This window comes from Accipiter gentilis, unplaced genomic scaffold (genome assembly GCF_929443795.1).
Source record: "Accipiter gentilis unplaced genomic scaffold, bAccGen1.1, whole genome shotgun sequence".
NCBI classification, from domain to species: domain Eukaryota; kingdom Metazoa; phylum Chordata; class Aves; order Accipitriformes; family Accipitridae; genus Astur; species Astur gentilis.
In genome coordinates, this window is record NW_026060930.1 from 176,778 (window position 1) to 197,991 (window position 21,214).

Sequence of the window (21,214 nt, forward strand, 5' to 3'; positions counted from 1 at the left end):
TCTTGTTTCACAAGAGCTTTGTGGCCTTTTTCGTGTGGCTTAAGTACATAATTTCTTAAGTACATCATTTCCCCCTGTGGTGGGTTGACCCTGGCTGGATGCCAGGTGCCCACCAAAGCCGTTCTATCACTCCCCCTCCTCAGCTGGACAGGGGAGAGAAAATATAACAAAGAGCTTGTGGGTCGAGATAAGGACAGGAGAGATCACTCACCAATTACCGTCACTGGCAAAAGAGACTCCGCTTGAGGAAAATTAACTCAATTTATTACAAATCAACCAGAGCAGGGTAATGAGAAATACAACCAAATCTCAGAGCACCTTCCCTCCACCCCTCCCTTCTTCCCAGGCACAACTTCATTCCCAGATTCCCTACCAACCCCCGCCAGTGGCACAGGGAGACGGTGAATGGGGTTTACGGTCAGTTCATCACACATTATTGTGATACTTGCCAAACCAACCAAGAAAGGTAAAACTGGAGCGCAGGGAGCAAATGCTTTTCTTTCACCTTAGGCCAACTGCTCGGACGCTCTCTATGCTGCCCTGCTGCAGAGGGCATCCCTCTTGTACCAGTAAGAGACATAAGAGTGAATTAAAGCCAGAACTCCAAACCAGACCAAAAACCCAGTCGTGATCAAGAAGAAAGTGGAGAATGCATCAAATATAACAGAAAATTATTTTGGACATTCCCAGTTTACATTTGGAAAAAAGAGAAGGAAAACAAAGAGGAGGAATTAGGTATTAAAAGAAGAGCACTGAATGATAAAGCAGTAGCAGTCCCTCTACCACTACAAACCCACACCCCCACACGCACGTACGCACACAGACTTAACACCACCAAACTCCCCTTGACTGTGACATTCCCCTCAGCTTGCTGGTCTAGAGATACTGAATGCCTGAAGCACACCAAGGATAACTGAAAACATCTGCATGGCTTTAATGGGAATCCTCCAACTGAAACAAAGCGCCTTCTCCCTCTGTCTGCGTTGGCACATCCCCGAGTCACGCTCTCACTCCTCTCCTTCAAAGTCAAGATTCCTAAACGTGAAAAGCGGGAGTGGGGAAAGGTGAAGGGAAGAGAAAAAGAGGGAGAGCATCATCAGTGGAAGACCTGCCAGCTGCTGCTGATTCAGCCCTGTTCGGGGGACCACCCCAGCAGAGAGGAGCTGGTTTGCATGCCACAGACCTCCCTGCCTGTTCCCAGGGACAGGCCATTTGCTCAGCCTTGCCGGCCAAAGCGTGGGAAAAGCGTAGGTGTGCGCCGTCGCTTGCAGAGGAGCACGGTCACGTTCACGTGCAATCCTTTACCTTTTTCCTCCCTGGATTCAAAGGGTTTCTGTCTTCAAAGTGAGAGCCTTCCATACGGTCATTTGTGACATTTCATCCAGGATAACAATCTCAGAAGGATCAGTCCTGCAATAAATATTTTACATAACAATCCGTGATTATGGGAACTGATGCCACCAAGGGCATTAGCATCAGCAAGAGGAACAGCGGAGCCCCGAGAATCAAAGCTCTGCATAAGTGTGGGAGGTTTTGCTGGATGAGGAGTTTTGGGAGGCAAGCCCGGGAGCTGCAGAGCAACAGCTCTGTGCAAAGGCTCTTGCTGGGGCTTAGCCCCGGTCCGGGTTCCTAAGCCACTGCTGGTACAGATCACGCCTGCAACTCCTCATGTGTTAAGTATGAGGATCTCCAGCTACCGTAAAAGCACTGATGAGGCAAGGTTTGGGGGTCAAACGCGAGTGCTGCAGCCACTCTGCTTGCGGTCAGAGCCTTGCAATCACTTCCTGCAGCCCTGCCCCCAAATTTGATTTTCCCACCAAGCTGCCTGCTGGTTTCTGTGGGATGCCCCACAAAGAGGCAAGTGGAGAAAACTCTGCCAAACACCTTCAAGCTAATCTTGCCGGGGTTCCTGGCGCTTGGTGGAGCTTTACCTGTCACTGCTTTGCTTTGGGATATCCACGTCACTGGTCTTCCCCACGTTCAGCTGAACTGAACTTGCAGCAGCAGCAGCTTCCATGGCCCTCCTGGACTCCTGATGTAAAAAAGGGACAAATCACGTTCTCTGTCTTTGATCAAAGTGGAGATAAGCTGAATGCCCAGCACAAACTTAGCAGTCTGCCCTCCGCTTCTGCCCCTTGGCAGCTATAGGTATTAGTGCAGCAGGGGAGAAACCGTTCACTCCAAAGATTTCGGGGCAGGGGGACTGTGTGTTCAAAACACGATTATGAGCAAGTCTTGCCAGCAGCAGCAGCCGCAGCAGCATCTAATAATAATCATCATAATGATAATGACCTTTGTGAAAAATGACTCGTTTTAAAAATTACACCTGTATTCAAGCGTTCAGCTCACTGCTACTTGAGGAAACAAAGGTTACAAAAGTTACAGGCTATTGGGATCTATTTCGATTGAGTGCTGATCTTCCCCCAACATTTCCAGACAAGCTGTAAGAGAAACAGGCAATCTCACAGACACACGGAGATGTCCAGCCCCGAGGACACAGCAAGCCTTACCTCTTCTTCTTCTCCAGCTTCATTTCTGGCATCGTCCAACTTCTTCTTCCTTTCTGGCATAAGGTCATCCAGAAAGCTGAGCTCTCGCTTTGAGAAGCAGAAATCCATCGCTTTCCGGACAAATACGAGAGCCAAAACCTTCACGAATAAGAGGGAAGATGCGGTGAGCTCAGAGACGATGCCACCTCTCACTCCAACGCTGCAAACACCCCGCTGCCGAGCGGTGGCAGCTCTTACCATCATGGGAAAGATGATGGCGGCACGGGACACCTTGATGGTCCAGAGCAGGACGAGGCAGGTCAGCTGGATCGCCGTGAAGAAATGCACCTTTCGCAAGGGCACGTGCCGCAGGTAGATGAAATCCGGCTGGTGCTTCGCTGGCATCCAAAACAGCTTCAAGCGATCAAAGAACTGCGAAATAAAAGGGAAAGGTTGCCACCTTGGGACTGCGGCAAGTTGCTGGCCCTCTCGAGACGTGGAGGCACTTTGCAGCATCTCGCTTGCCGTCAGAAATCCTGGATCCCACTGCATTCCTCCTGGGAGCAGCACCCATTTTCCCTTCGCTCCATCTAGCAACCGGCTTGCCCCTGAGAGCTGCCCACCAAACGGCAACTATGCCATGCCATTCCATTATTAGCATTTCTCGGCCCACTGAATCCCCCCATGAGGATTTCCACCAGTGGTAGAAACTGCCTTCCCTTTGCACCAAATTCCCCCGCTTTTCACGTAACCAAACACTGACCTGCCCTAAACCCTGCAACAGAGAGCGCTGAACTTGCCTGGTCCTCCCATACCTCCTGTGCCTCCACCAATCTTTTTCTTACACAAAAGAGTTTCATTGCTTGCTCTGCGAGAAGTTTTTCCCATGCCACTGCTTTTTTCCCTGCTGCTACAGAGACAAAATACCAGGGAGCCGACATGCTGCACGCTGTAAAAGAATTCCTCTGAGCGACGACACACCCATGTAGAGAAAGACGCCATAAAGCACAGGCATTGGTATAAACTGGGGGGGGGGGAAGAAAAAAAAAAAGAAAGAATGCAATCGTTTCTTTTTCTGTATTGCATTTTCAGTATTACCACCCTCTTCCACAGGCACTGCCTAAAATTGCTTGAAGCTTTCCAGCTTCCATTCAGGCTTAGAGATGGGTCAGATATTAACCATTGTTTTGCCATTTTGTGCACACGAGTGAGCTAAGGCTCTGCTTTAGGCTGAACTTGGGAGTTATCTCTCCTCAGAATAATCCTATTTTCCAGAAAGGTTGGAGGAAAATAGGCAATTTCACCCGTGCTACCCTATGCCGCATTCTCTGGCGGTAGAAGAAACACTTCTGCCTATTCTTGGGGCAACAGGCAAAGGCCACAGGCCTCCTTTTAGCCTAGAGACGAGATTACTTTGTGGGAGGAACGTGCAAGGAAGCCCACAGGGATGACCTCAGTGTGTTTAGCTCCTGGGAACGGCTGCTCCGCGGCATTTGGGGAGCAAATTGCAGCCACTAAAGGGCTGCCTGTTTGAAACAGAGCAGATGTGCTCGTCTGAATATGCTCAACTGTAACCCATAAACATGGGTGGGCCTGAAAGACACCCAAAAATTCAAGCAGTTGCGTTGCTTGCTCGCCTCGAGCACACCAAACGGGGGCCTGAAGGGCTGCAAAACCTGACCGAGGCTGGTTCCCACCGTTGGTCAAGCCCCAAGGGTTGGGACCACCTCCTCCTCCTCCGCTCCACAACTAACTACTCAGGCCTGCAGAGAGGGGACTGTTTTTCTGTAACCTCCAACAAGCTCACGGTTGTTGGGTGGTTTGCATTTTCCTCTCACCTTTAACACAGAAGTGAAGAAGACAGAGCAGCCCATGAGCACAAAGATCAGCAAGCCAGTGACTCTCTGCTCTCGTATCCCCAGAAACTTGGGTTGTTCTCCTGGAGCTGAGCAGTCAGACTCTACTTTGAGGCTATTCACGTGGGTGATGGACAGGACGGTCGCAGCCACAAACCAGGGCAGCCCCATCACAGAGCACACCCCGAGCATCACGGCCACCACAAAAAGGTCCAGGTGGTACCCGCATCCTTTCTGCAGGCAGGAAAACAAGAAACAGAGCATCCCATAGCACAAGAGCAAGGATAACGTCGCAAGTCAGACTCAAACCCTGCTCGAGCACAAGTCAACTTCTTCAGAATTCAAAACAAGAAATGGAAACAAGCAAGGGTGTATGCAGGCTTTGCACAAGCACCTGGCATGAAAATCTGGCAGGAGTTCAGACACAATGGATATGCAGAGCTTGTGCATTAAATACTTCTCCAAAAAACAACAAGCCACAACCCAAAAGCACCAAACCATTTTTTCCACTCACAAAGAAAACTGTACCACTTGCAAGGAAGGTGTGACTCTGAGTTATCCCTGGCAGCGCATCAAAACAATTCATTCCCCACACCTGCTGCTGCTGCCATTTTAAAACAAAAACGCAGTTCTCTATTGCTCCAAGATTAATTTGCTCCCCCAAAAGGTTGCTCATCTATACTGCCCTGTCACTTGCTCCCTGCATCATCGTTAATCCAGGAGAGCATCCTGCCACGCAGCCTGACCTTGTCCCAAACCAATGCCTTCAGAAAGCATCGGGAATAAGAGCTTCTCCCCAGACCTGCAGCCCAGAAGGGGCTGGGGTCATCTCTCGCAGGCCCTTACCTTCAGCTTGTGCTCCTTCCTGTTCACAATAACGGCACTGATCTGCTGGTCCATGAATATCAAGATGGTGCAGAGCAGAGCTGGGACGAGCGCAGCCAACACCATCCACCAAGGGTTGGGTCCTATGGGGTTGATGAACCACCCGCGGTCGTCTCTGGTAGGCTGCAACAAAGCCCACACATCAGCATCGTCTCCCAGCCCAGGCACTCCACTGGCTTTCATTTTCCCCTCCCTCCTTGTGTCAGAGCACCTCCCAGCCCTGGCTTCATGTCCCCCTCTCCCGGGGGCTTCAGCAGTGCCAGTCTCCTCCTTGCAAGCAGCTCTAGATACTTCCCCTGTAGGTATCTAGTTTTGGGGCCATCTTCTCATTTCCAGGAGGAAGCAAGGCACTTGGAGGTGGAAGAGGAGATGGTCACACCACCAGCATCTCCTCCAGACTCAGCCCTGCCCTGCCCCGGCATCACCTTGTGGCACCCCCACGTGCCAAAACACCCCGTTACCTTGAACGCATGGGGGACCTGGAGCTTCGGCAATGGGATCCCAACCACAAAGTCAAGGAGCACCATGATGACGATGGTGAGGAAAACAGCAAAGTCGCTCACTGTGGACCGTACCTGGGGCGAGAAACCAGAGGTGAGAGGGGCATGGCAAACAGGGCCGTAAGGTGAGATGCAAGAGTTGCAGACATCCACAACATTAAGGCTGCTTAACCAAATCCCACCACCCCTCTGAGCACATGCAGCCTGATCCCTTGCTTAGATACTGCTGCTGTGTTTGTCCCTGTGAGATCTGGGGTCAGACAATAAAAAAAAGCTTAACTAGGCCAACAAGGGTTGGTTTAAGTCAAAATCTAAAAATAATAATAATAATAATATTAAAAATAAGAAAACACATGTCTGCCACTACAGCTACACTCACAGCTACAATGGCAACAAGGCACTGAGGCATCCTTTAGTCCTCAAAAGGAAGCTCCTCATTCGAATCTACTTTCCACTCGAGCACATAATGCGCAGAAGGTAGGGGAAAAAAAACAAACCGAAACCCCCAACCCCCAAAACTTTGGGAAACCTGACTTCCTACTACCTGAGGAGAAGAAAAAAAATAAAAAAAAATCAAACCCCAAAAATCTTCAATCTGGGGCAGGTCACGAGGCAGGTGGGAAACGCTACGATGATTTTGCACTCATGGAAATGAGTGTGGGACATCCAAGCTCTTGGAGAGCTTGGCCTGCAAGGCCAACGTTTCCCAGCTTGACCAAGGCAGGGCAAATACTGCTTAGTGCTCCAGGAAAGCCATTTTGGGAAACGAGTGCGGAGATGGACACTGGCCACCTCCTTCTACTTACTCTGGTTGGAAAGTAGCGGCTGGTTTTAAACTTCTTCAAGAAGCTTGACAGGGCAAAGGTGGCGAAGAAGAGGATGCAGCACCAGAAGAATACATCAGGGGTGTAGGGGCCGTCGCGTCCACAGGCAGGTCCTTGAAACTCCCCACGCAAATACGGACATTTCTGGAGAAACAGAGCGTCAGGACACAAAGGCAGTGCGCGTGCGGCAGGGAAACCTCGCATAGCTAGGGGGTTTTGAGGATCTTGGTCCAAGATCCACGACCCTGTAACTGCTCCTGCCAATGGAGATTTATATTTAATGAGCAGCAGCAGCTGAACAAGTGACACATCGAACTACACAGCGGAGAAATGAGATGTGAGGAGACACCATACGCTAGTAACACATTACAAGAAACACTCATCCAGGTGACACTCTTCCATCAGTTGCTTGCATTCATAGCACTGTGTTTCCTTAACTGCATCTGGCTTCAGTCCTCACATCTTCCCGCAAAAAACAACATGCCAGGCTCTCCCAACCCTGTGAAGAAAACCTCATCAGCTTTCCTAACTAAAAAGTAATTCTTTTAAAAATTATTTTTAAACCTGAAAAGGACTAGGATTCACAGGACTAGCATCATTACATTCACTTCACAGTCCTCCTCAAAATGGGAGAACAAAAGATAATTGACATGACAAACGCCACAGTTACAGACGTTCCTTCCTGGGGGTGCAGTTCGCACACCTAGGAGCTCATGCATGCACGAATGGGTGACGCCAGGCAGCAGCCTTCTTACGTGCCTCTGACCTCAGGAAGAAACAGATAGCATGAATACTTTTACTCCATTTGCATCCTGAGGACCAGAGATGAAGCCCAAGATTTGCCTAGATGACACAGTCAGTTCCTTTAAGGGATGAAATTGTTCGTTTGAGTTTGGCTTCAAGGACTCCCACAGCTGGCGATTAACTAAGAGGTATGCTACAGCGAGGAGCCCGACACACAGACTGCAGGACAACTCATCACGCCAGGCCTCTGAGCTTGCAGTTCTCCGCAGGGCCCGGTGCTGCCTGAGCAGGTGGATGGACTTCTGTATTGGTTTTGTTTGGCAAGGTTTTGGTAGTGGGGGGGGGGGGGGTTACAGGGGTGGCTTCTGTAAGAAGCTGCTGGAAGCTTCCCCTGTGTTCGAGAGAGAGCGAGCCCATACTAGCTGGCTCTAAGACGGACCCGCCGCCGGCCAAGGCCGAGCCAATCAGTGATAGTGGTAACGCCTCTGTGATAACATTTTTAAGAAGGAAAAAAAGTTGGGACGGAGAGAAACTGCCGCCGGAGTGAGGAGTGAGAACATGTAAGAGAAACAAGACTGCGGACACCAGGGTCAGTGAAGAAGGAGGGGGAGGAGATGCTCCAGGCGCCGGAGCGAAGATTCCCCTGCAGCCCGTGGTGAAGACCCTGGTGAGGCAGGCTGTCCCCCTGCAGTCCAGGGAGGTCCACGGTGGAGCAGATCTCCACCTGTAGCCCGTGGAGGACCCCACACCGGAGCAGGTGGGTTCCCGAAGGAGGCTGTGACCCCGTGGGAACCCCGCGCTGGAGCAGGTTCCTGGCAGGACCTGCGGATCTGTGGAGAGAGGAGCCCACGGAGCAGGCTTTCTGGCAGGACTTGTGACCCCGTGGGGGACCCGCGCTGGAGCAGTGTGCTCCTGAAGGACTGCACACCGTGGAATGGACCCATGCTGGAGCAGTTCGTGAAGAACTGCAGCCCGTGGGAATGGCCCACGTTGGAGGAGTTCGTGGAGGACTGTCTCCCGTGGGTGGGACCCCACGCTGGAGCAGGGGAAGAGTGTGATCAGCCCTCGTCCTGAGGAGGTGAAGCGGCAGAAAATAACGTGTGATGACCATAAACCCCATCCCTGTCCCTCTGTGCCGCTGGGGGGGCTTGGTGGTGAAATCCGGGAGGGTAGTTGTGCCCGGGAAGAACGGAGGGGTGGTGGGAAGGTGTTCTGAGATTTCATTTTACTTCTCATTACCATGCTCTGGTTGATTTGTAATAAATTGAGTTAATTTTGCAAATTGAGTCTGTTTTGCCCGTGACGGTAATAGTGAATGATCTCTCCTGTCCTTATCTCGACCCGCGAGCCTTTTGTTATATTTTCTCTCCCCTATCCAGCTGAGGATGGGGGAGTGATAGAACGGCTTTGGTGGGCACCTGGTGTTCAGCCAGGGTTAACCCATCACAACTTCCCAGTTCCAGAAATACAAGCTCGTGAATCAAACCCTCCTCAAGCACGCAGGCAAAACTGGCTGCGCTTTAGCGAAGCAAACCAACAACGAGGCTTCCTTTGTTTGGGTGCCTCCTGTCTGACGATGCTCTGGGCTACTTTCTCTTCCTGGCAGCAACAGGAATAAGTTGCTCTCATACCTACCAGCTTCTGACAGAGAAAGAGGATGATCTCGTTCTTGCCTGCTAGGACCAGGGGTGGCAATAACGCAGTCTGCTGAGACTGGAAGGGGATGCCTTGGAGGCGGAAACACGCGGGTGTTCATTACTCCTGGGCACTCGGAATCACGGGAGGAGATGATGCCGAAAGGCCTGATCCGATTCACAAACTGACGCACCTTAGGACTGAAAAGGCTTCTCCTTCCACTAACTTACTTTTCTCTGCAACAACAGCCTCAGGAGAGTAACTTCTCCGTAACCCTTTACACTACAGCAACTACAATACTTAATCCTAATGTACCTTACAAGAAAACTACTGCGGTCTTCTCTACTAGAGGGCCAACACTGCTGCGCCTGTAAGGAGCGCTTTACATTTTATTAACCTTTTGAAACAACGCACTAGCTTTCCTTGCAATCGCATTACGTGGGCTTCCTGGGACTTTATATATGCACGTTCGTTTTCTCTGGCTAAATCAGATTTGGAACGCAGGGGTGGCCATCTGAAAACACTGCAAAACATTCTTTTTACATACATCAGTTCTCTGGTGAAGGCAACAACTGAGGAGGATCTTCAGCTAATGTAAAACTGCGAAGCTCAGAGGAGTCGTACTCCAGCTAAAGATCTGCGCACTACTAGGCAGGAATGTCAAATTAAGCAATGCCCAACAGATACAAGTCATTGGACCTTTTCTTTTACAAGTAGGAAAGAAAGGGTACACAGAAAGATAGTGGTCTGTAGAAAATGCATGTAAATCATCAAGATTTCCAAGGATTACTCGAATCGCTTCCTGGAGAGGCCAAAACAAGAAAGGAAGGAAGAATATTAACAAGATAGCCACAATCCCACTGCCAAGTACAGTTTTCAGGCTTGGGAAAAAAAAAATAACATTACAGTTTGCAGGAGTCATGGAAGAGCAGGTTCCAGATATTTTGCTTTTCCTCCTCCCCTTCTTCCCCCTGCTCCCTCCCATCACCTTAGAGCACGCTGCCCTAACAGATTCACAGAAACTGAAGTGAACGAATATCTTAACCCTGAATTAACATAGAAGCAATACTATGGAGAGTGGAGGTGTGCTTTTAAATTTAACAAGTTCTACATTTAAGAAGCCTCCTCCTTGCCAGCACAACACATGCAAGTATTGACCTGTTTCAAAAATAAACATATTCCCCTTTTTTGGAATATTGACCCAATTCAGTTACAAAGGAACTGTAATTCAGCCCCAACAAACTCCTGCTTTATAAACGGGAAACTTTTTCTAGGAATACCTTTTGTTGGGAAGTGGCTTGCTGAAAAAGGACATGGGCCTGTGGAAAAGTTGTGCGAGCAGAGTTCTGTGTGAAAGAATGTCAGTTTGAGCAACAAGACTAGGCCTTGGCTGAAAATAGCTGGCTTTACTGATATTGGGAGAAAAACAACAGCTGGTCTCGCTGTTATCAGGAGAAAGACAGGGACGGTGTGACCTTGGCATAACTTCACAAGTAACTTTTGAAGAAGTTCTCATGAGAAAGTTACTGAACACGCGTAGCTGCCAACCACAAGTGGGTGTGTTTTAGTAATGAATAAACATTAGCAATGTACCAATCATATTAGGACTAGTAGGCATAATTATCGCAAACTGTATAAATATGAGCTATCCGTGCAAATAAAGTTGAATCACTTCTATCACTCATATTGGGTCGACTTATGTGCATTCCTCCGCCGCTCCAACAAATGGCGCCCGAACGGGGACCGAAGAAAGGGGAATTGGAGCGACGGACACTGAGAAGCACCGGTAGCAGCGACCGGGGGGCAAAAGATTAACCGAACGCTGATCGTCTTGGTTGGTGTGTTAACTCTCGTGCCTGGACCGTCCAAAAGGGGTTCGCCGTCAGTGAGGGCTACTGGAAAAAGGCTGCAAAGACTTTTTAACCGAGGTGCCTTAATCAAGGTAGCACCCAGGAGTATCAAGAAGCCGGCCGGCAATGGATCAAGAGGTAGCCCTAAAATTATTACAGTGCTTTTTAGAAAAGCGGGGAGTAAACTGCATTAAGCAAATTTCGGGGTTAGTCACGCTGGGTCGCGTTAAGGGATGCTTTAAGAATCCGGATTTATTATTTAAGGAGAGTGAATGGCGTAGATTAGGAGACGTATTATGGGATATGGTAACTGATGATGATAAATCAGCTAAAAAACTAATGAAGCAAGGACAGAAACCTTTCAATTAGTGTGGGTACAGCTTTTGAGCTTAGTACCTGGAATGCTATCGGAACCTCCCTATGGGATGAAATTAGTGACGGGTCTAAAGAAGTTAAAGATCTTGTAACTTTACAGAAATTGATTAAGACAACTCTGTAAGAAATGAAAGCAGATCGTAAAGCGTCTGCGTCTGCTTTTGCTGCTCTCTCTCTCCAACCGCAAGCGAAAGGGAAAAGCGGGGAGAAAAACATAATGCAGCGAGAGAGACTTTTTGGAGCTTGTTCGCCTACTCTCGTGCCCTTGACTTCTGCTCCACTCCCTGGGACTGCCGATATTAATCAGCCATCCGACAGTTCCCAAGCCTCCCTAACCGTCCTTCCTCCCGATTAAAGGAAACCCTACAGAATCAGGGAGTGAGTAAAAATCTGCCTACGAAAAACCAGCCCTCAGATACCACCGTTCAACATGAACAAATTATACCTAGCATACACCCTGATTCAAATAATGCAAACAAGGACTTGGCTACTCTAATAATAGAACAAAAAGAGACAATGTTAGAATTGTTAAAGGAAATGGGGAAAAGAGACGGGGAAACCAACCGCACCCGTGACAGACGCGGAGCCGCCTGTAATAGCCGCTGCAGAAGAAAGGCAGAGACATTGGAGGGGTGTAATAACAGATGCCATTATAGAAGGGACTATGCTCTAAGCATTCCCAGTTATTGCATCAAATGGACAGAAAAAATGGGAGGTGTTTGACTGGAAGGTCATTGAGAAATTAAGGAATGCTGTGAGTCAGTACGGAATCAAATCTGCGTTAACTCACCAAATACTGCAATTCATTTTTTCTGCTGACACGCTGATACCTCAAGATATTAAACAGCTAGCACAGTTGATTTTGACACCCGCCCGAATGTTAGTGTTTTTCTGGCAGTGGGAGAAGCTCTGTGATAGGGAACAAGCAACATCACGACAACAAACAGATCCACTATGGGGAGTAACCATGCAGATGCTGATGGGTACTGGACCCTTCGCATCAGGGAACGCTCAGTTACAATGTGTCACTGAGGTTCATCATCTATCACAGATCTTAGCGTATCAAGCTTTTCTTACCGTACCAGACAATATGTACAGCCATGCTTTTACCCAGGTGAAACAGGAGAATACAATTTATGACCACCCTGACATGAACGAGGGCATGAAAGAAAACACGTTCAAAATACTCGCTTTTGAAAATGCTACTGAAAAGACACGCAAAGCATTGTGTAATTTGCCGAAAAATGCAGACATCGTTGATATGATAGAATACACGGATCGATCAGTGGACTCACAGAAAGTAGCCTATGCTGCCACAGCTCTCCAAGGAGCTACAAAGAAACACAAGGCCAGTAAGACACCCTTGGTCAAGTGTTCTAACTGTGGCAAACGTGGACACATTAGGAGCAAATGTACAGGTACTGTTAACAGTAAGTGCTGCAACAAGTGTAAGAAAGATAACCATACCACCAAGAATACAGGAAGAAGGGAAACTTTACACCGACTGCGAAGGCCCCTCGCGCGACGACACGAATGCAAGGGGCTTGAGCTGCCAGCCCTCAGGCAGCCTCGCAACCACCAGATCCGCCACCGCAGGAAGCTCCAGAGTGGATGTGGAAACCGCAGTCAACATAAAGGGACCATTGGGGTTTGGACTTAGTGCATTTTTAATGGGGCAATCTTCAACAGCTCTAGAAGGAATTCTGGTGCTCCCAGGGCTTATTGATGCAGATTATTGTGGGACTGTGAAAATTATGATTCATGTTTTAATCCCTCCTGTTTCTATTCCTAAAGGTACCAGAATAGCACAATTAGTTCCATTCAGGTCGTGTGTTCCGAACCCAGGTGAAGTACAACGTGGAGATGGTGGATTCGGCTCCACAGGGAAACCGCAGGTATACTTTGCCATGGACACAACAAGAGGTAAACCAGAAAAGGTAGTGCAATTGGAAGGGCCCGATGGAGTTGTTGTCAAGAAACCGATGACAATCAATACAGGTGCTGATGTTATGATTATTTCACAATGCATTTGGCCTCCATCATGGCCATCGATCAATCCAAACTTTGGTATTGCAGGGATAGGGGGCACACAAGCCACCTTAGTAAGTCAGCTACCAATTACATTTGTGTTCCCTGATGGTGAACACATTACGACATGTCCGTATGTCATGACTACCCCAACTGAATTGTTTGGCCTCGTAGGCCATGATTTATTGAGCCAAATGAAGGCAATGTTAGTGACGCATCCTTTTTAGGAGCGGTCACTGAGGGGTAGCCGATTCTGAAAATTAACTGGAAAACAGATGAACCTGTTTGGATTGATCAGTAGCTGCTAAATTCTGAAAGGCTACTAAAAATACAAGGGTTAGTTGAGGACCAGTTGAGAGCGGGACAAGTTGTTCCTTCTACTAGTCCATGGAATACATCAATATTTACCATTCCCAAGAAAAGTGGGAAGCGGAGACTGTTACATGATCTCAGAGCTGTGAATGTGGTGATGCACAGTATGGGAGCCCTGCAGCCAGGTTTGCCATCTCCAGTTATGCTTCCAGAAGAATGGGATTTGTTAATTATAAATCTAAAAGATTGCACCCAGATGGCGCTGAACGGTTCGCCTTTTCGGTACCATCGATTAACAAGGCAGAACCCTATAAGAGATACCATTGGGTCGTGTTACCGCAATGAATGCGCAATTCCCCCACGATGCGTCAGGTGTATGTGGCCTGGGCATCAGAGCCTGTAAGAAAGCAGTTACCTCAGTAACTTGCCACAGGATGAGATTTTAACTCAATTGCAGGACATCTTAAGCCATCGCGGAGTAATAATCACTCCTGAAAAGGTGCAAAAGGCAGCACCTTGGAAGTATTTGGGGTGGCACATAAATGCTAGCAATGTTAAACCTCAGAAGGTTCAAATAACATGAGAAATTTCAATGTTACATGATGTCCAGAAGCTTGTGGGAGATATCCAGTGGGTGCGGAATCTTTGCGGTATCACTAATGGCAATATGACCCCTCTGGTAGAACTCTTGGGTATGAGAACACTGTGCAGATGAGAAACGGGAAATGACAGAGTTGACCAATTGGTTGCAGCGCCACGGGAGCCTCCTCCAGGGAATCGTTTTCAACAAAGCACGGCAATCGCATGCGTTCTTGCACCAACCCGCTAGGATGTTAGCAAAGCAATTTGACTTACCACTTACTGATGCCCAAGGTATCGTTAAAGCACGCCCTGATTGTCAAAAGGAAGGGCTCGGCTTGGGCTGTGGGGTTAACCGACGAGGTCTTTTGCCATTGCAGTTGTGGCAAATGGATTTCACCCATGTCATGTGGTTTGGTGCAAAGCGTTCTGTGCATGTGTGTATTGATACCTATCCTGCTGCCATGTGGGCCACGGCACGAACTGGAGAAAAGGCCTTACATATTGAATGACATCTTCACGCTTCTTTTGCAGTACTGGGTGTGCCTCAAGAAATTAAGATGGACAACGGCCCAGCCTATGGTTCTACACGATTTGCTCGATTTTGTAATTTGTGGGGAATTCACCACGGTACCGGTATTCCACATCTTCCCACAGGACAGGCTATTGTCGAATGGGCCAACCAAACCCTAAAAGAACATGCTGCAAAAACAAAAGGGGGGAACCCAGGGCTTACTCCCAGAGGAACGATTGGCCAAAGCCTTATTTGTGCTAAATTATCTTAGATTGACAGGTGATCACAAAGACCCACCAATGGTAGTGCATCATGTTCTTTTACAGGCAGAAAGGACGCAACAAAGTACAGGAATCATGGTAATGTCTAAGGACCCAGAATCCAGGAAATGGTGCAGATCAGCAGAAGTAAAACTTACTGGGAGATCCTGGCTAAGTGGGACAAGCCATGGCTTCGCACTGATGCTGGACCCGGAATTGTTCCAATGGCGACTGGCACGGCACCGGCGGGTGCTGGAGCCACTGATCTGACAGATTCTAACTAATAGAGTATTACTAGTGGACACGGAGTCCTTCAGAGAGGTTTTCAGAACAGCGTGCCTTATTGTATATAGAACCTGCTTTAGGTAAAAAGTGTGTAAAGCATAATTTGATTAAACATAGTGTGATTACGGGAAGACAGTGTGGGGTAAAAGTTAGTTAAAGCCAAAATTAGGGGTAAGGTCTATTTCCATTAATAACCTGGGAACGAGGTTGATTGTGTTTCCACAGATACAGGCCCACGATGGACTCCTGTTCGATTTGCATGACCATCATCATCTGGAGCATCATAGATGATGTGGCAATATGAATACTACCTCAGCCAAAAACTAATGTATAGGTCACCTTGGCTAACATAACAGGTCAAGATTCTCTGTGCATCGCAACTGTATCGTAAAGCCCATGAACCAATAGACAAGATGGCTATGACTCGTGCAGCGCGCCTGGCCAGCGAGCGCATGCGTCATAGATTGCAACCGAGGCGGACTTTTGGCACCCGCTGGCCACGTGTGCTAAAACCCGTTCCTCTGCAAATGTATAAATACTGGGATTTTCCGAAGAGCATCGGGCTGGTGTACAGTGAGGCCATCGTTGCCTCTGTGGGGACGCCCACGGAAAGCTGGCACCTACCGATTGCTGGGCTGAATTCGTGGAGCAAGATGGCACAAGAATGTATAGATGGTTCATTTTCCTCATGGTCTGGGTCATTAGGGGTAACGGGTTGGCTCAAAGAATTATGGGCATTATTGTAGTTACTGTGATTTTAGCTATTGTAATAGTTTTACCTTGTTCAGCTTATTAAGGAAAATGGCATCCCAAGTTATTAAGCAAGCCTGGATTGCTCAAAAGCAAAAAGAGGGAGAAAGATTTAAACGGAGACCTACAGTGGATTCAACCTTGTTGTGGTATTACAAATACAGACTTACAGCCGCTGCTGGATTTATTGTGGGGCAGCGGTACCTTAACTTCTACAAGACAACTAAGTGCACCGGGATGGCAAGCCTTGGCAGCAATTGGACAAAAAAAACAAAACAAAACAAAACAAAAAAAACACAACAAAAAAACCCCATCACATCCTCCATGTCTGGCAGATACGTTCCTGATTTACCCATAAATTTGAAACCTTATGCTGAGATTGATATCGAACACACTGACTGTAGTAAGCAGCATGACAGTGACACCGGTGATTGATCCACATCGGTTAACACCATGGGACAGTAAGAACGTTTGGGTGTCACTAGCTAAAGCTATTAATCAAACCTCTTTTTGTGTGCTTATGTATTTTATTAGGTATAATGTTGTTTTTACTGTGTTTAATTAATTGTGTTCACAGATCTTTGCAAAGGGCAATACAGCAGGTGTTAAAATTTTACCTCAATCTATATACAAACAAATAGATTGGCTGAAGAAACATACACAAAGATCCAGCAAGAAACTAGTTGGTTTGATGGAGTGTTACAATCAATATTCGGCGGGATAACACTATGGGTAATGTCATTGATTAAGGAAGCCTTATGATGGTTGGGTATATTGATATTAATCTGTGTAATAGTTAGAATTCCGTATGGGTGCATGATAAAAGGAGTCTCAAAGCTGACACACCAAGCTCTACTCGCACAAAAAGAAAAAGGGGGAATTGTTGGGAATTGGCTTCATGAAAAAGGACGTGGGTCTATAGAAAAGCTGTGCGAGCAGAGTTCTGTGTGAAAGAATGTCAGTTTGAGCAGCAAGACTAGGCCTTGGCCGAAAATAGCTGGCTTTGCTGATATCAGGAGAAAAACAGGGACAGTGTGACCTTGGCATAACTTCATAAGTAACTTTTGAAGAAGTTCCCATGAGAAAGCTACGGAACACGCATAGCTGCAAATCACAAGTGGGTGTGTTTTAGTAATGAATAAACATTAGCAATTTGCCATTGTTGTCCAGGCCCATTGCCTTTTCCAGTCTGGCCCATTTCCAGCTTGGGGGTGCTCTTAGGATTAGTCTGGAGGCAAAGATCACACTGTTGTGCGATCACACTGCCTCACCGTGGCGTATAAATTCCTAGCCACAATTTCTCCTATCAGATGATTATACAGGGCTTCTGTTCCCCAATGTCTTTTCCTATGTTCCTCCCCTATCAAATGCCATAATAAGCAAGAGGGAACGATTAGCTTTCCCTGTGGGGTATGAGCCCACCCCTCTTCATTATATGACCCTTCTAAACCTGTAATGAGCTTTTGATCTTCCTTAGTGTATTCTGGCTTACCTTCTAGGGAAATCCACCTATCAGGAATTAAGGCCCCTTCTGTTTTTACCTGTGTTTTGGCCACTTGTTTTGCCTCTCTGTCCGCCAGCTCGTTCCCTTTTTCCAAATCTGAGCTCGCTTTCTGGTGTGCCTTAATATGCATAATTGCTACTTTCTTAGGGAGCTGGACAGCTTCCAGTAACTTCAGAATTTCTTCTGCGTGTTTGATATTTTTCCCTTGAGAACTCACTAGTCCTCTCTCCTTCCAAATTGCTCCACGTGCGTGTACAACTCCAAAGGCATATTTTGAGTCTGTATAAATGTTCACAACTTTGCCCTGGGCCAATTCCAGGGCGCGGGTTAGAGCAATTATTTCTGCCTTCTGTGCGGAGGTGTTCCTGGGCAAAGCCCCCGATTCTATTACCTCTTGGCTGGCAGTGACGGCGTATCCCGCGTGTCGATTACTGTTTAGGACGTAACTGCTTCCGTCTGTGAAGCGAGTTTCCCCGTTTTCCATGGGGCCGTCTTTCACGTCTGGGCAACTGGCGTACGTTGCTTCGATGGTTTCCAAACGGTCACGATGTACCGGTTCTCCTGTGTTCCTGCTGAGAAAAGAAGCTGGGTTGACAATGTTAGCGACTACAATCTCCACGTCATCCCGCGCTACCAATATAGCTTGATATCTCAGGAATCTTTGTGGAGAGAGCCAGTGTCCGCCTTTTGCTTCCGGTACTGCTGATACTGCGTGAGACACCAGAACAGTCATCTTCTGGCCCAGAGTAAACTTTCGGGCTTCCTGTGTATTTAGTATCACAGCCGCAACCGCCCGCAGGCATCCAGGCCAACCTTTTGCAGTCGTGTCTAACTGCTTAGAGAGGTAGGCAACTGCCCATCGATACGGGCCCAGGTTTTGTGCTAATATTCCCAGAGCAATGCCCTGCTTCTCATGGGAGTAAAGAAGAAACAGCTTACTCGCATCTGGGAGTCCTAAGGCCAGGGCCGACATCAAAGCCTTTTTCGGTAGCTCAAAGGCTCGTTCGGTCTCCTTATTCCACTCAAGGTGTTTCTGCTTAGTGGCTGTCAACGCATACAGTGGTTTAACAAGCAATCCGTAATTATAGATCCACAATCAGCACCACCCTGTCATTCCCAGAAAAGTCCATAACTCTTCTACTGTCTGAGGTCTCCCAGTTTGACATATTGCCTCTTTACAGGCCTGTCCCAAAGGTCTTTGTCCCGCACTAATTTCATAGCCCAAATAATTCACTTTGCCTTGCATTACCTGTGCCTTTTTCTTGGATACCCGGTACCCCTGAAGTCCCAGGAAATTCAACAGACTCGCCGCCCACGTCGTACAATCTTTCTCCGTTTTGGTGGCGATCGGGATATCATCCACATACTGCAACAGCTTCCCCTCCTCAGACGGGGTTTCCCAGGATTCCAAGTCTTTCGCAAACCGATTGCCAAAAACGGTAGGCCTATTCTTAAATCCTTGTGGCAAGGCCGTCCAAGTGAGCTGGGTCTTTCGACCGCTCTTGGGCTTTTCCCATTCAAATGTGAGTAAGTTTTGCCTGGCTTCATGGAGAGGGAGGCAAACGAAAGCATCCTTCAAATCTAAAACACTAAACCAAGTCAATTCAGGTGTTAGCACGGTTAACAGGGTCTATGGGTTCGCCGCTACCGGGTAAAGATCTTCAGTTATCTTATTCACCGCCCATAAGTCTTGGACCACCCAATATGACCCATCGGGCTTCCGAACAGGTAATATAGGGGGATTGAATTCAGACTCACACTCTTTTAATAGTCCCAACTGCAAAAATTTTTCTATCACCGGCCGGATTCCTTCTCTGTCTTTCTTCTTTAGGGGATATTGTTTAATTCTTACCAGCTTTTGGCCTTCCTTGATCCTAACTTCAACAGGTGGAACACTTTTCGCTCTTCCAGGTGCATCGGTAGCCCATACCCCGGGGTACACTTGCTTTAAGATGTCCTCATTAATGATTCCTTCTAGGGGGAGACTGGTTAAGGTTAGGCTCAATATTTGAATATTTTGCTGATCTTTTACCTCCAGAGTAATTTCTCCCTTCTTGAATACAATTTTTGCTCCCAATGGTTCCAACAAGTCCCTTCCCAAAAGGGCCTTTGGGGAGTTCGGCATATATAAAAATTTATGAATGCCCCACTGTTTTCCTAATTTATATTCTAAAGGTTTACAAAACTATGCCTTTTCACTTTGGCCAGTCGCTCCTTTCACCGTGACATAATCATTCCCCGGGGCATCAAAGCCTGATTCAAAACCGAGTATGTTGCTCCTGTATCTACCAAAAATTCTACCTCTTGTTCTGTTTTCCCTAGCTTAATTATAACCAGTGGATCCGCTAGGGTAGATTCCCCAGGTTCTCGTCAGTCTCCCTTCACAGAGGCTACTGGTCTTCCTGTTTGAGCCCTCTGATGCTCCTTGTTCCCTGGGCATTCCCTCTACCAATGACTGAATTTCTTACACAAAGCGCATTGATCCTTGCCCAGTCGGGGCAAGTCTCGTCTAGGCCCTCTTCCCCTTTCTTCCCGAATAACAGCCATTAATTTCCTTTGTCCTTGCCTATATCCTTCTTCTCTGTTACTAAACACCCTCCGTGCTTTTGTGGTACAGAACAGAGATGTAGCAAGAAAGGAAAAAAAAGAAGGGAGGGAGAACAAAGGGAGAGAGACACAAAGACTGGAAGAAGGACAAAGGGATGGCAGAAGAAAAAAATAGTGATAGGCTACAGGACAGAGATGGAGGAGTTCCAAAAAGACACAGGGAGCATGACAGAACGAGAGTGAGAAACAAGGGACAGAGCAGGACAGCACTGGAGGAAAAAACAACTGTGATTGATAGGCTGCGAGAGAGACATGGAGGAAGAGAGAAAAGAGAAGGGACAGCTAGCTGGAGAGGGGGATACAGTTAGAAAGGATGGAAGAGGGAAGGGAACAGAGAGAAATACAGAAAAGATGGCAAGAGGAAGCAAGGCAGAGGGACAGCAATAGAAGAAACAAGGGACAGGGATCTGGACAGATGAAGAAAAAAGCAGGAGAAACATACAACATGATACGATGGGACAGAAAGTAACACAGAGCGTCAGATGATAATAATGACAAGAGATAGAGAGAGACTATGAAAAGCACAGGAGGTTGGAGAGAGAGAGAGAAGACATGAATGAAAAGAGTAGAGAGCACCACAAAGGGTCAGGGAAAGAGAAGGACAACAGAATAAAAAAACCCCTCACATATTACACACATGTTATCCACTCATCAAGCCCATTTCAGAGTTACACAGTACCTCAGCCCCTTTAAGAAAAGTAACACATGCGCCCGAGCCCATTTCGGCGCCGCACCACGCCCGAGCCCATTTCACGGTTCTCTACCTACAGCTCCAATTTCAAAGTTCTGCAATCACTAGAGGAAGGAATGCACCCCCTTTCCATTAACCCAGCAGCAGCTACATTTACCTCAAGGTATCTACAACTCGCCCTTGGATGCCTAATTCCAACAGACACTTTCACTTACTTCAACAGCTAAGTTTACCTATGGGCACTAAACGCCCATGCTTCCCTCTACGCTTCCCTTTGTGATTGCCATTAGTACTGTAATTCCCACAAGGACACATAATTACCTGTCTTTTTTACATTTTATTTTCAGTGCTTCATTTGGTCCATTACTCATTCCACATAGATTCAGCTATGTCAGTATTTCAATCCAATTCTACAATGTACTTTTTCTACAATATATAGAAAAGACTTATGGCCTCACTCGTCAAATATTTGACACTATTAGATTTAGTCCTCTTTTAATCACTATTTTTACAAATACATGTAAAC

The 21,214-nt window shown here is 47.4% G+C and overlaps 1 protein-coding gene across 1 annotated transcript; it reads right to left on the bottom strand.

Moving 5' to 3' along the window:
- Window positions 1–456: 456 nt before the first annotated feature.
- LOC126037111 (electroneutral sodium bicarbonate exchanger 1-like) lies at window positions 457–2,772 on the bottom strand. The gene is made up of 5 exons (XM_049797342.1): window positions 2,748–2,772; window positions 2,511–2,648; window positions 1,932–2,032; window positions 1,306–1,410; window positions 457–1,035 (listed from the first exon to the last, which is right to left on the bottom strand). The coding sequence occupies exons 1-4, from the start codon at window positions 2,751–2,753 to the stop codon at window positions 1,323–1,325; spliced, it is 333 nt and encodes a 110-aa protein (XP_049653299.1). The 5' UTR covers window positions 2,754–2,772; the 3' UTR covers window positions 457–1,035; window positions 1,306–1,322.
- Window positions 2,773–21,214: the final 18,442 nt, after the last annotated feature.

What these genes read in the sequence shown, in the direction of transcription:
- LOC126037111 (XM_049797342.1), bottom strand. An exon ending in AAGCTGGAGAAGAAGAAGAG is followed by an intron (nt 2,033 to 2,510) that starts GTAAGGCTTGCT and finishes TTTTTACATCAG; the next exon opens with GAGTCCAGGAGGGCCATGGA. An exon ending in CCAAAGCAAAGCAGTGACAG is followed by an intron (nt 1,411 to 1,931) that starts GTAAAGCTCCAC and finishes TATTTATTGCAG; the next exon opens with GACTGATCCTTCTGAGATTG.